Source organism: Ctenopharyngodon idella, chromosome 2 (genome assembly GCF_019924925.1).
Source record: "Ctenopharyngodon idella isolate HZGC_01 chromosome 2, HZGC01, whole genome shotgun sequence".
Lineage (NCBI taxonomy): Eukaryota > Metazoa > Chordata > Actinopteri > Cypriniformes > Xenocyprididae > Ctenopharyngodon > Ctenopharyngodon idella.
The window spans coordinates 13,282,961-13,298,386 of record NC_067221.1 but is presented as its reverse complement, the minus strand read 5'-3'; the positions used below and the strand labels follow the sequence as shown (position 1 = coordinate 13,298,386).

Here is a 15,426-nt window from a genome sequence, read left to right as displayed (position 1 = left end):
TACATCAGCCTAACAAAATGAACTTCTCTGTCTCTTTTTGACAAATATCTCATCACATTTAATTATTTTTAAGTTGTTTTCTAAAATACTAAAAGCACTTTGAACCTGAGCGTTTATGCTCGTGTATGATGTGAGTTTGTTTTAATTATTGTCTGTGTAGCCCATGAAATTTCTGCAAACTTGGGAGTTGTGTCTTAAAGTAGGCTACTAAATATTCTCACTTTGAGGTAGTAATAGTTTTTTAGCACTAATGATTCTGGCAGTCAGAAAGGCAGTGATAATACTTTTGAAGTTTTTCTGTATGCTGGTAGGACTTTTATTATAAAAATCTTATTGCATATGCCGCTGGTTGACTTTCACTTTCACATTCACGAGGCGTTTGCTCCGCCATTTTCTTCAGGTGTGAATGTTCGTGGTTGAATAAATACCTCGTGGCTGTTATCACAGCTGTACATTAACCAATCAAACTGGATCACTGTCGATATCCATCTGTTGTTAAGTGTTGCCATTTACTGTGAACATTCAATATTTCATAGTTGAACAGTTCTGTCTCCTGTCACGCTTCTTACCGGAGTTCTGTAGTGAATGAGCTTTCGCCTACCTTTCAGAGGTGTGAACTGATATTCAAGATTTATTTTTATTTTTTTTGTGTTTTTACATTTATTAAAGTTTTTAGACCAGAGACACTGAACAGACAGTTTATTTCCAGTCAGACATGAGAAAGATGTAGCTATCTTAATAGGTGGACGAGTAAATCACTTTTAAATTAAAAACATTGTTTTATTTGACTGAAAATGTCATGTTGTAAATAGGCTTCACTCGGTAGTTAGTGCGCATGTGTCGAATGGGTCAATTCGCGCTCACGATTTTTGTGGACAGAGCAGAACGCGGAAAGCGAAGCACGTTATACCTGAGCGTTTCTGTTAAGTAGCTTAACGGAAGACCTTTTTGTGTACCATAGGAAACCGCTCTTAGCACTCAACATTTGCCACCCACTTTTCTAGCATTAAGTGAGTATTTATTATTATTTTAATGAAATGTGTTATTTAATGATTTGTGTTTACGTTTTCATATTTTAGAACTTAAGTTGTTCTGAAATATGACACTTGATAAACGGTGGGCTCATAATACGTTGCTGGTCTGGCTAACGATGTCGTTGTGAAATCAAATAAAACTCTTACTCTTACCAGGTCATTTTATTAACTGGCCCTCTGGACACCCACCGATTTCTACAGAATAAAAACCCATTTTACACCAAAATCAAGTCTCTCTGTGTTTGGTCTAACGTTAGTCCAGGTTTACTTCGAAGTAGTATGACGTAATACCATATAATACATTCTCTTTCGCAGAAGTCACGTGACTTGGTTGGTTTCCTCAGTATCCTGAATCACTGCTGTCATTCACTTTAGATGTGAGCAGAAGCGGCATCAGTATGAGGAGCCCTTCCTTCATTTTCTGGGTTTTATTACTCGTGGACGGTAAGTTACATATTTGTTTTTATTAATATTCAGCAGTTTCGGTTTCAATATAAGCCACAGAAATGCGAATTTGCTTTTATATTATGATGTGAATATCTCAAGTGTTTCATAACATACGAACTTTTATTACTTTTCGACTAAGAGACGTGATAAATCACAGCACTAATGCAAGTGTATTTTGGAGGGTGCTACGTTGGTTGTGCGTGCGTGTTTGGTGATAGACACTAGAGGGCGCTGACGGCCTGTAATATTCTGCATATCATTTGTGGATACAAGCGTCAATAAATATAACTCGCCCTGATCGTGGGGTAGTTTGTGTCAATAGCACTCTGTGCTTGACACTAACGTGTAAGATTTATTTGTGTGAGATAAATGGGACAACATTAGTCTATATTAAAGTTTGAGACGGGTATATATTTATAATATTAATAGTTTTGTGTGTGCGTGTATGGTGTGTATAGCGTCTGAGTCATGCTGATTTGGCCTGATATGGCATTTTGCTTCTTCATGCTATATGCTTTTGACTATATGCTTCCTGCTTTTTTTCCTCCTTAAATGGACGGAACTTTTGTTTGACCTGGTGCAATATTAGATATTGGAAAACTCAAAATATGGGATCACTAATTGGGGATGGATTAATTTCTCACTCACTCTCTAATTCCAGTATCTGTAAAGGTTTTATAGATCAGTTCACATATAGGAGCCAAAGATTACATAATTTTTGTTTAAGTTTAATTTTTTTTTTAATTATTTTTGGGGGGGGGGGTTGGTTGTGAGTGTGTCTCTAAATGTTGCATGGCCTGTAAAAATTTGCAGCTCAAACTTATTGGTTACTGTTTTAGCAGGATATAAATACTGAAGAAAAATAAACATTAAATGTCAACTTGTATGAAAGTGCCTATAATAATGCATTTGCATATTTGTATAAACATTTACACATCAAGAATGTGTGGAAAAGAGCAAAAGGTGACATCTGAAACTTTGAAAAGAACTGTTTTTAAACATATCAATTCTTGTGTTGTTAATTTTATTCTCTTGTTTTCCAGTTTCTCCATCTGGTTATGTCAAAACCAATGAAGAAGAAAACATGCCGCAGATAGAGAAATATTCTGACATGAGTATGTTTTCTCATTCCCATTTTCTTTTACTATTTATAATAGATTGTGCTAAGCATATTACAATTTAACTAAGTGCATATCATTCTTAAACGATTGTTGTTACCATTTATTTGTGAATATACTGCTTTTCAGTGCAGTATTGTACCCTCCTCCCTATGAACTACTGTTGAAATTTAGCTGCACGGTGCATTGTCTGTAAAATTATTTATTTATTTATAAATAATGTCAACTAGCACATATATTAACACTGTGCAATGTCTCTTCAGATGTGTTTGTTGCTGTGGGAGATGGAGTAAAGACGCTGATAGTGATGGAGGGAGATTCTGTCACTTTAAACACTAGTGTTACTGAAATAAAAACATATGATACGATATCGTGGATGTTTGGAAAAGAGTGTATCGTTGAAATGAATGAAGCAGCTGGAAGATTCTTTATATCTAAGGGTGAGAGATTCAGAGATAGACTGGCGCTGGACAATCAAACTGGATCTCTCACTATCAAAAACATCAGAACTGAACACACTGGAGATTATCAGCTACATATCCGTAGCAAAAGTGAAACAACAAAGAGATTCAGTGTTACTGTCCGTGGTGAGTAGCTCTCAAGTCTTTCAGTGTTATAATTAAAGGTGCAGTAATGGATTTCTGAGAAACGTTGTTGAGAGTGGATTGGACCGAGTGCGACAACACACTTGTAGCCAATCAGCAGTAGGGGGCATGTCCACTCATGATGAGGGGAGGAGAGAGACAGCAAGAGAGAGATTTGTAGGGTTGCACCATAATAGTAGACTAAACATTAGTCGACTAATAGCCTATCAAATAGCCTAGGGAAAACAGTAATCATTTTATTATTTCCATGGCGACGCATCACTGCTTGTCACGTGACACCGCAGCAACAACAGCACTGTATGACTGATGGATTGCTTTTGTCTTTTTTTCTTTTTTATTCAAAATATTCACAAACTTGTTAACTATGTAATGAAATATCTGATATTCTGACTGTTAAATACGTGTAAGTGAATGTGTTTTGCTGTTTAAACGCCTTTATAACGTTCGCGTTAGTTGAGATGTATGCGCGATGGGCGCCGCCATGTTTGTTTGTGACGCAGTTCAGAGAGCAGTAAATTCATCCACTTCTCTCGAAATACATCAATGTAAGTGTCTGGTAAACTGGGAGAAGAACAAAGTAAACTTTACAGTTGCTTACATAATATCTATCTGATATGAACAGGCTATAACGTGTCGTATAATGGAACGGATTACTATAACAGTGCAGCAGTGCTTAAGTTAATTAGGTAATTAAGTGACTAAGTGAGGATTGACCATTAATGATGAATACCTGCTCTTAACATTGAAGGAAAGAGAAAAAACAACAGAAAAAAAAAGAGACGAGACCAACAGAAATACAAGAACTAGGGTAAACATACCTATTAAGCCCACTAAAATCTAAGTTTACGTGTTTTTCATAGATATTGAAATGGTTTATAAGAAAAATAATTTGTTAAACTGCAAGATTTATCTCTCATTTGAAAATGCATTAATTAGTTGATGTACATTTTAGAATATAAAAATAAGATATTTTATGAATAAAGTCAGAAGTCTGGCATGGGTTTAACTGGTACTTTTGGCACCATTTAAGCCCACACGTGTTCCAAATAAGCGCACATCATTATTGATTCACAAAATATAAAAATCTATTGATTTTAAGGAAGTAAAACATCAATATATTTATTCAGTGACAGGGAAGTATTTAAAAAATTCCTTTTACTAATGTTTGATTAGAGCCCTGGGGGACCAGGCTGGTGGTCTGCAGCCTTAAATCGGCTTGACTCTGGAGTTGTAGCTGCAGTCAAGCTGGAAGTTTGACCGGGTGTATCCCGGGAGCCAAGGCGAGTTGGGGCTCCATACTCTGGGCTTACGGGGGTCTCCTAGTGGGCCCCCCATGCCCAGAGTATAGAGCCTTAACTTGGCTTGGCTCCAGAGTTATGCCCGGTTATACATAAGGAACTTTAGGACAAAATGGGCTCCATCTCAATCGAATTAACGTGTGTAATTTTAGGCCTATTTAAATATAGTTGTAAATTAAAGTAGTAAGTAAGGTAAGTTAAGGTAAAAGGTTAGTTAGGTAAAAGTACACAAAGAAATGTTATCATTAATCACTCAGAAAATTGATCAAAGTTTGTAATTAGAGGGATTCCTCATTGAAACACATAAGGTGGGCTTAAATGGTACCACAGTGAGTAATGATGAAAAAAGACAATGTTTTCCTTTAAAATGTAAGATTTGTTTACAAAGACATGCATGGAGCTTAAATATACTGTGGACTAAGCATCATAGTAATTTTCATTGTGCTCACATTGAGAAATATTAAGATTTTTTCATTCAGGGTTAGCTTGTGTTGGCTATAGTTTGCATGCGTTTTGTGGCCCTGTACCATTTAAGCTCATCTTAAAAAAAAAAAAAGAAAAAAAAAAAGTTATTTTATGAAAATAATCTGATCTACAAAACAATCTATGATGTATTTATTTGTAAATTAATGTAAAATGAATCACAAAACATTCAGTGTTTGTAGTTAATATGCTTAATTCTTTGGCTATCTTTCAGTAAGGCTAATGGTTTGACCATGAGATTAGCTTAGTATGCAAGCTAATAAAATTCATCTTTCCATTTAAAGGAAAATTATATAAAATTAAAATTATTTGTTCATACACAAAAAACAATACATTTATCTCTTATTTGACACAATATCAATGTACTTGCCAAAGAAATGGCTGAAAATTGCAGAAATGTGTTGATTTCTGAAGGATGCTGAAACACCAAAGTTTTTGGGTGTCTTTATGTGAGGTCCCCTGAGACAACATGCACATGAGTGGGGCTAACTCAACATTAACAAATGTGATTTGTATGCAATAAAAAATGTCAGGGAAGTAACAAATCACTGGATTTGCTAAAATAACGAGTAGCATAAAATATGGTTTGCTCTTTTTTTAAATTTGACTTCAAAGTTGAAAGTGGGCTTAAAGGGTACACACCCTCCAACTGACTTCAGTCACAGCCTTAAAATCAGACATTAAATCTCTCAAGATCTGATTAAGCAACTCCACAAACAGCATTACCAGAGTCACTTATTACTAATCAGACTGACTTTATTTCTGTCAGATGTCTACAGAAGTTCTCATTGAGAATTAACAGAGGTTTAGACTAGATGTTTTGGTTTATTAGATGTTACCATTGTGGCGATCAGTGTTTGCATTAGTTGGGCTCTTGACCCTTGACTTTTAACATTAGGTTTTTTTTTTGGTTGTTGTGACTATCTTTTTGAGACACATTTGTAGCGCAAAAAAAAAAAAAAAAAAAAAAAAAAAAGTCAAAGAAAAGTGTGATCAGGTTATGTTTAGACAACATAACCATGATGTAAAACATGATTCACTGGTTTTGCTGGTTGTTTCTCAACAAATATTAGTGCACCTTTAATTTGTGTTTCTACTACCACTGTGATTTTAGAAAGATAAAGCAGTGCTTGAACAACCAGTTATGAAAGACTTTTAAACTCGTTCACAAAAATAAAAATTTTGAACTGCTGTGCCTCTTCGACACACACAGACATCAAGAATCAGCATATGAATCTCAACAATGGTGACAATCAATGAAATAGATAAACAGATTAGCATCACAACATCACAAAACAAGCTACTAAAAAGTCATAACAAAAACAAAAGCAAATAGTAAGAATTCAGAGAAAATAACTCAGCAGCATAATTTATTCATGTGGCACTGCATGCTGGGAGTCATGAATCAATCTTGTAGTATGCTGGTACCCAGCATGCATTGCAGCATGAAGCTTTTTGACTTCATGGCTTGTCACCATTGTTGAGATTCATATACTGATTCTTGATGTCTGTGTGTGTCTGCATTACACAGGAATATCATAATTAAAAACACAACATCAGTAAAAAACTCAGAGAGATATTAGTGAACCAGACCACATGATGATTTACACCATTAATAACATTTTTTTTTTTTGCTGTAACACATGTACGTTAAACACACACAGTTACATCAAACAAAAAAAACTGATCTTGAAGAGTCAAGGGTCAAGAGCCCAACTAAATCAAACACTGACCACCACAATGGTAACATCAAATAAAACAATAAAACATCAACATCTAAACCTCTGTTCATTCTTAATGAGAACTTCTGTAGATGTTTGACAAAAATAAAGTCAGTCTGGCTAGTAATAAGTGAAGCTGGTAATGCTGTTTGTGGAGTTGTTAAAGGGTTAGTTCACCCAAAAATGAAATTTCTGTTATTAATTACTCACCCTCATGTCGTTCCACACCCGTAAGACCTTCATTCATCTTCGGAACACAAATTAAAATATTTTTAATGAAATCTGAGTTTCTGTTTCAAACACAGACTACAATGTTATAGCACATTTTGATGTTCAGAATGGTAGTTAAAAATCTGCTTAAGATAATCAATGTGACTACAATGATTTAATCTTAAACAATGAAAATAGTGGCTTTATTCAATGTTTTGAGTTGTTGTCAAATGTAATAAACTCAGTGCAGTCTTCCTTGTTTACGTCTGAAAACCAACTCAGTATTGGGTTGATTTCAAATATTGGCAGTGTTTCTCAGAAATTGCTTACTGAGCCTTTAAATTGTCTGAGAATAATTTAGGTGCTGTGAAATGATCAAGTTTCACCTTTATAGGTCAATTTGATTTTTTTTTTCTTCTGTAAAAGAAATAGTTGAAAATAAAAGCAGCGGCTAGCAAGGACATTCATGGTACAGTGTGCTTCTTCTGAGCAAAACTAGTAATAGAAAAACATAATAGAAATATGAATATCAGATGAAATGGAACTGTAAAGTTGGCTATTATACCAGAATCACATTCCAAATGAGATTTAAGTGATTTCTTTTATAACCATTTTGAATTCAGATAATTGTGTGGAATTTACCAACAGCAATAATTTCAGCTTAGTCTCTTTTCCAAAACTGTTCATGTGTTTGTTGCTGTGATAGATGAAGTGATGTCAGTGTCATTGATGGAGGGAGATTCTGTCACTCTTCAGACTGGTGTTGCTAAAACAGAGAGAGATGATCAGATACTGTGGAAGTTTGGAAACCAAGGCGTCCTCATTGCCAACTTAAATGGCATTATAGATGCAAAATGGAAAAATGTGATCAAACTGAATGATCATACTGGAGATCTCACCATTAGAAACATCCAAATCCAACACTCTGGAGACTATGATTTGGAGATCAACAACAGCACCACCATCTTACACAGGAAGTTCAATATTGCGGTTAGTGGTGAGTGGCTCGAAATTTTCTATAATATTTTGTTTTTTTAATAATGCTGTTGGGTTCTATTATTATCAAATTATATTTTATGGACATTCAAAGAACAGTTTAAATGCTCAAATTCACAGCTAATTTTCCATTAAGGTAGTCAAAAATGTATTAACTATTAAAGGGATAGTTCACCAAAAAATAACAATTTTGTCATCATTTACTCACTCTGAAATTGTTTTAAACCTGCATGAAATTCTTCCTTCTGTTGAACATAAAAGAAGATATTTTGAATATTTATTATATATATTTATATATATTAATATATATTTGATTGGGTGAACTATCCCTTTAATATTATTCATGTGTAATTATTATTACCATGATTATTACTGTATTACTTTCTTTATTCTGTGAAACATAAAAAGATTTGAGAAATGTTTCAGGGTTTTTTTTTCAGGTTTATTCTTCAAAATATTTTCTTTCTTCCACAAAATAAAGAAAATAATACAGGTTTAGAACAACATGAGGTTGAGTAAATTATTACAGAATTTTCTTTTTTGGATGCACTTTCTTTAAGCAATACAAAAAAATGTGATATTCCAAAGCAACACAGTGAAGGGTTCCTTTGCACGTCAGTCACAGCCTTTGAGTTTAAAAGTTGCACATTATCAAATCAACAATAGTAACATTAGTGTCCTTTGAAATAAGAAAGTTTTGCAAAGAACTGATCACTGGTGATCACTGTTAGATTTAGGACCCGGTACAGCAGTCTTATGAAAAGCTTACGTAAATCTTATGTAAATGTTCATGCAAAAAAAAAATTAGAAATGAATTAATATGTTAATCAGCCTGTCTGTCAACAAATAATGTCTTCAATAAAGTCAGAATAGCAGGAATACATAATTAACACCTCTGCTGAACTATTACAGACCTCCCTGAGAATTCACATTGGAACACAACTGGTCCAGTGTTAGCAGCCGTGCTCGTGATCGTAATTGCGATCGCGTTCATAATCTGTCTTATGGTCAAGACGGGTAAGATTGAAGTATCCTGGTGCCACAAGAATGGTAAGTATTGAATTTCAAAGGATATATTTCTTGTAAAACTAGACCATTTTATTAAGTGATGATTGTGACTATCTCTTTTATTATAAAAGATTCTCGCTGTAAAAATTCTCCTAACTGAGGGGAATGTAATAGATACCACTGAAATATTTGGCTGAGGAAGATCCTGCTATTTTACTTGATCACATCTGCATCTGATATCTGAACACTAAGCACAGATAGGACAGATTAATATCATTGTTTGGTTTCAAAATAATTGTGTCTGTTTGTGTGATGTGACTTCATTCAAATACCATTCCAAAGAAACACCATTACAAATACTAAAGTCCCTGTGAATTTACTTTATGAGCATATGTCCAATGAAACATGGAGTGGAGTACATGGTATCCATCCATCCATTTTCCAAACCACTTGTCCTATGTAGGGTCACAGGAATGCTTTAGCCTATCCCAGCATCTTGACCAGTAGGCAGGGAACCACCCTGGACATATGGCCTGTCCATCACAGGGCTCACACACGCACACACACATTCATTCACACTCACACCTAAGGACAATTTACTGTCTCCCATTGATCTGTCCTGCATGTCTTTGGATTGAGGGGGAAACCACACTGTAAAAAAATAAATCATAAAAAATGGTCAATGACTATTAGCTACGGCTGCCAAACAAAAACCTTAAAATTAAAGTAAAATATTCTAATTTAAATAAAGTGTAAAAAACTTTAACAGAAATTTTCATTAAAATTTTTCTACAGAAAAACAGTTATTTTACAGGTATTCCCTGAATTACAATAAAACGCCTTCACTGCAAAACAACCTTAAAAAAAAGAAAAAAAAAACAGTCAAATGACTTTTAGCAAAGGCTACCAATCAAAGTCTAAATAAATGTAAAATATCCTAGTTTAAATAAAATACAAAACACTCACAGAAAAAAAAACACTGTTGTTTTACATGTATATCTTATACATACACTGTAAAATAGGAATCTTTTGCATTTAACCAGAAATAACTGTTACTTCCTCTGAAATAAAACACCATGCAGCATAATACCAGTGGTTTCTGGCTCATCCTGGACTGAAGCACAGGTTCTACTCTCCAGCACAATGGTGACCCACAAAACAGACAATACAGAAACCCTTTAAATCCCAACAGAACATGAAACACTAATAGATCTCTCAAGATCTCAGCATCTTCACTTATTACAGTCCAGACTTTATTTGAGTTCTTATTGAGAATTAACAGAGGTTTAGATGTTGATGTTTTATTGAATAAAATAATAAAGTTTGAAGTCACCATTCTGGTGGTCAGTGCTTGCTGTGTGTTTCTGATGCATGTTTGTTATAGCAAAGAAAGCAAGAAAAACTCAGATAGATGTTGGTAACTTTTTAAGTGATGGTATAGTATTATAAAGTGGTCTGATTCACTGATACCAGAGTCTGGTCTTTGTTTAATATTAGTTGTAATTTAACATGCCAATACTATCACCGTGCTGTCAGACTACAAACAATTTTATTAAATCATTACGTAGAAAATGTTTTACCAAGGTCATGAGGACTCACACTGATATCAAGAATCAGTGTATGAATCTCAACAATGGTGACAATAAAAAAAATAAAAAAAATTCAGATCAACTCTGAACATCACAAAACAAGCTACTAAAGTCACAAAAAAGCTTTGTTGATTGTCACCATTGTTGAGATTCATATGTTGATTATTGATGTCTGGTGCAAAAAAAAAAAAAAAAAAAATTTTTTAATCAGAATACTTTTCATAATATGATCCACAAGGTTACAACAAACCACATGAAATTAACAGTTAATATATTCAGAGATTTGACACTATGTGATGTCAGCAAATCAAGCCACTTCCTGATAACTACATCATCAATAAGCAGCCAAAACCATCTGATCAGAGTTTTGTCTGTACTTTTTGCCTGTAACAAACATGCATTAGACATGCACAGCTAAAGCAGTCAGAAAAAAACTAACATGGAAAAAGTCAAGGGTCAAGCAAACGCTCACCTCCATATCGGTGACATCAAACTTTTTTTTTTTCAATAAAACATCAACATCTAAACCTCTGTTAATTCTCAGTAGAACCTTTGTATAAAAGAAATAAAGTCTAGACTGTAATAAGTGATGCTGAGATCTTGAGAGATCTGTTAGTGTTTGATGTTCTGTTGTTGCCAGTCATTTGAATCAAATCAGGAAATACCTGTAAAATAACAGTGTTTTTTAACATTTAAAGAAAATTTCTGTTAAAGTTTTTTGCGCTTTATTTAAATTAGAATATTTTACTTTAATTTTATGGTTTTTGTTTGGCAGCCGCTGCTGCCAGTCATTGACCGTATTTTTTAGGATTTTTTTAAAGTGAAGGTAATAATTCAGGAAATATTTGTAAAATAACAGTGTTTTTCGGTTTATTTAAATTAGGATATTTTACTTTAATTTTACGGCCTTTGTTTGGCATCCGCTGCTGCCAGTCATTGACCATTTTTTTAAGATTTCATTTTACAGTGAAGGTAATAATTCAGGAAATACCTGTAAAATAACAGTGTTTTTCGGTTTATTTAAATTAGAATATTTTACTTTAATTCTACAGGGTTTTTTGGCTGCCATTCATTTGACCGTTTCATTATTTAATTGTTTTATTACTGTTTAATTACTGATTGTTTTTGTAATTTTACATACATTTGTAATTTAAGAAAACAGAAAAAATACAGTAAATGTTCTGTAAAAAATATGTGAATTACTGTAATTTTTCATTAATGTCATAATACTTAAAATAACAGCTGAGTTGTTAATTTACATACATTGTTTGTAATTTTACAGAGTTTTAAGTATAATTTAAAATAAAAGAAAATGACAGTAAAAAAATCAGTTATTTTCCGTAAAATTAGGATTTTTTTTTTTTACAGTGACCCCGAGGACAACCACACCAACAAAGAGAGAAGATGCAAACCGCACAGAGAAAACCTCCTCGCTCTTAAACACAGCAGACAGTGCTAATAACTGAGCTACTGTGTCAAGTATATGGTATATTTCCACACTTTCAATTTATCGTTATTTGTTACTTGTAATTGCTTTATTTATTCAAAACAGAAAAGAGCTCTAGACTGTTCAGTGAAGGCAAAATATAGGAGATTTTTAGATAAAAAAATATCCAAAAACTAATTGACTGTGTACTTACATTATCCCAAATGTTTCCATAAATGTTTAAATCCAGAGACATCAGCATTTTTAACTAAAGTCCCATGCCATTGCATCGCCTATCAATGACTTCGTATCCATGCTACCCTCTAACTGCGTCTGTGTTGAGCAATATGACAATGATTACTTTTATGTTTATAAATGTATCCAAACAGTTGCTTACCCATCTATTAAAACACATAAAACATAAAAATTCTCAACTTTTCAAAATGCTGCAAGCGCACCGCAGGTCATGTGACAAGAACCAACCAATCAGCTTCGGCCTTTCCGTAACAAAACATAGAAAGCTCAGCCGAACAGCTGTACATGGTGGTTTTTATATCTCATCTCCATAAATATATCTAGTACTAAAGATAATGCAAGGGCTAGAAATAAATTAATCCTTTGATGAAACTTCCTCGTTGTCGTGGAGAGCGCAGTTCATGGTTGCATAGCAACGACAGACGCCAAGGGAGCGCTAGTGCTTTAAAAAGGAGAAAGCAGCACTTTTAGACGCGATATGTGAATGGCCCCTTAATTGTCACTGCTTATTTTTCAGCATTTTTGTCATTCCTCCTACTTTAAGTTTGTGTAGCTGAAGCATTAACATTATGTAGCAGCACTATTTCTCTGTCTCTTTTCAACTTCTCTTGTTTTTTGTTTTATTATAGATGGTGGTACAGACTCATCGAATGATGCAATGCAGGAATTGAACAGAGATGCTCAACAGCAGTAGTTCATAGTTGGTACACATTAATAGCGTTTGAAAATCAACCATTCTAAAATGAGTTAAGGCTTTTATTTGATTTGGCATGAATAGCATTAGTAGAGAAACATGCTTTCATCTAAAAAAAGTTCACTCAAAATCATCTTTGAATGGCCAATGTAATGTGGAGGGATATAATATCTGTAAGCTAGTTTACCATTTGTTGTTTTTTGTTGTTGTAGGTTTTTTTGTAGTTTGACCATTTTTTATAGAGAATTTAGATTTTGTATATTGTTTTTTTATATGTGTACAGTAGGGTCCAAAAGTACGGAGCACCTAGAGGGACCAATTAAAAGGAAAAAAATATGAGGAGGCAAAATTATATGCCAATACTTGTGTGTTCTCTGACAAATATTTTGCATTCCCCCAAGAAACTTTGCGTTCACTTGCAAAGAACTAAAAAGTTTTCTCAGGTGAATGCAAAGGTTTTGAAAATAAACACTTCCTGGGGTAGTATTTTTTTTTTCCTCCCATCCCATATTTTTTCATCCACTATGTCCTTCAGGGGAGTTGTAATTGTTGTATTAACCATTTACAATCATTGACTGCTCAGCGAAAGTCTGTATCGAGGGTGCATATCAGCCGCAAAGGGGGCGCTCATGAGCACCCTTCTGAAACCTAAAATAACAAATGGGACACTCTAGAGTTTTGTGGACTTAAAGGGTTAGTTCACCCACAAATGAAAATAATGTCATTTATTACTCACCCTCATATCGTTCTACACCCGTAAGACCTTCGTTCATCTTCGGAACACAAATTAAGATATTTTTTATTAAATCTGATGGCTCAGTGAGGCCTGCATAGACAGAAATGGTACTTTTTCTCTCAAGATTCATAAAAGTGCTAAAAACATATTTAAATCAGTTCATTTGCATTATAATGACTTTTTAACGATATCTAGTGATGGCCGATTTCAAAACACTGCTTTGGAGCGTTATGAATCTTTTGAGTCAAATTAGTGATTTGGATCGCGTGTGTAAAAACCTGACTACGTGACTTTGGCACTCCAAACCACTGATTTGATTCGTAAAGCTCTGAAGCTTCATGAAGCAGTGTTTTGAAATCGGCCATCACTAGATATTGTTAAAAAGTTGTTATTTTGTTTTTTTTGGCCCACAAAAAATATTCTTGTCGTTTTATAATATTAAGGTAGAACCAATGTAGTCACATAAACTGATTTAAATATGTTTTTGGTACCTTTATGGATCTTGAGAGAGAAAGTACCATTGCTGTCTATGCAGACCTCGCTGAGCCATCGGATTTAATCAAAAATATCTTAATTTGTGTTCCGAAGATGAACGAAGTTCTTAGGGGTGTAGAATGACACGAGGGTGAGTAATAATTGACATTATTTTCATTTTTTGGGTGAACTCACCCTTTAACGGACACAAGTCCACAAGACTGCAAGTGCACCTTAAGTGTGCCATTTGGGACAGGGCCATTTTGACAGATTACAGAGCACTAGCTCTGACTGACCTGAGAAACATTTTCCCTGAGAATATTTCTGCAAATATGATGTGTGTCCAGTATTTCTGTCAGCTGTTCAGAATTAGTGTATGTTTACATGACAACAATGTACTAATAACAGAGACGTTTTTACTTTGCTTTTTTCGCGTACAGACGACATTGTCAAACCGATCCCCACGGATCCACAAAAAAGACAAAAAAAAAAAAAAGTATTACACTGCCAGGCCAGTAGTTGGCATTTTATAAGAAACACTATGCTACAATAGACTTTATAGACTGTAATATGCATATGCATGATGTCACCATTTTCACAAATTTGTGTTTTTGTAGTTTACATGGAGACGATAACAGTATTGTTTTCAAAAACTTTGTTTGTATTTTCAGGCCCAGAAAACGCTGTTGTCATATAGATAAATGACCAAAACACTTAAAAAGCTTTTGTTTTTAGTTTAAAATGGTGCCCCCGTAGTGATGAAATTGAATCAGTCATGCTGTTGCTCAGTTTTGCAAAACGATATGAATCAATTCATCATTCAGATTGGACTGCTTTCTCACTGAATAGTTCTCTAGAATATAATTGTGTGCTGTAAAATATAATCTTCACTGCAATTACTGGAATAACCGAGCTTGTTAATTAGAAAATGGTGACCACATACTATTTGCTGTACATCTGCCAAATTTGCAGTGTATCTTACTTCCATGCTGTTCTGTCCTGTGTAATCAAATTGGTAATGTTGAGTAAGTAATCTGTTGAATTGAAAGAAATATACACTACTTATGTCTGCATTTGAATAAAAAAAAAATGTTTATCATTCTATGAGTGGAAATGCAGTATTTTAACCTAGTTTGTATACATGCACAAATATTATAAAGGTATTAACATTTAAACATTAACAAAAAGTTTTAAACAGGCGTAGTTATAGAATTCTGTGGCATTTTGAAAATTTGGAGGGGCAGCATTATCTTCATAATTCAATTCAATTCAAACACAACTTTTGGAAATTCAGAACAATTCACTTTGAATTATAATGAAATTTTATTAGAT

At 33.9% G+C, this 15,426-nt stretch overlaps 2 protein-coding genes across 6 annotated transcripts in view; one reads left to right on the top strand and one right to left on the bottom strand.

Moving 5' to 3' along the window:
- Positions 1 to 15,426, bottom strand: part of rabggtb (Rab geranylgeranyltransferase subunit beta) — a 31,528-nt gene that overhangs the window by 1,900 nt on the left and 14,202 nt on the right. The gene's annotated exons all lie outside the window — the stretch shown is intronic.
- On the top strand, positions 393 to 15,193 carry LOC127506795 (uncharacterized). Of its 5 annotated transcripts, none has more exons than XM_051883626.1 (8): positions 393 to 610; positions 1,350 to 1,478; positions 2,525 to 2,596; positions 2,863 to 3,186; positions 7,623 to 7,913; positions 8,825 to 8,962; positions 11,878 to 11,995; positions 12,820 to 15,193. In XM_051883626.1, the coding sequence occupies exons 2-7, from the start codon at positions 1,433 to 1,435 to the stop codon at positions 11,973 to 11,975; spliced, it is 969 nt and encodes a 322-aa protein (XP_051739586.1). In that variant the 5' UTR covers positions 393 to 610; positions 1,350 to 1,432; the 3' UTR covers positions 11,976 to 11,995; positions 12,820 to 15,193. The 5 variants fall into 5 exon arrangements, with proteins under 5 accessions (XP_051739586.1, XP_051739606.1, XP_051739598.1 ...); XM_051883638.1 differs by lacking the exon at positions 393 to 610 and adding an exon at positions 668 to 1,010 and having other exon boundaries at positions 1,410 to 1,478; XM_051883632.1 differs by lacking the exon at positions 393 to 610 and adding an exon at positions 670 to 1,010 and having other exon boundaries at positions 1,353 to 1,478.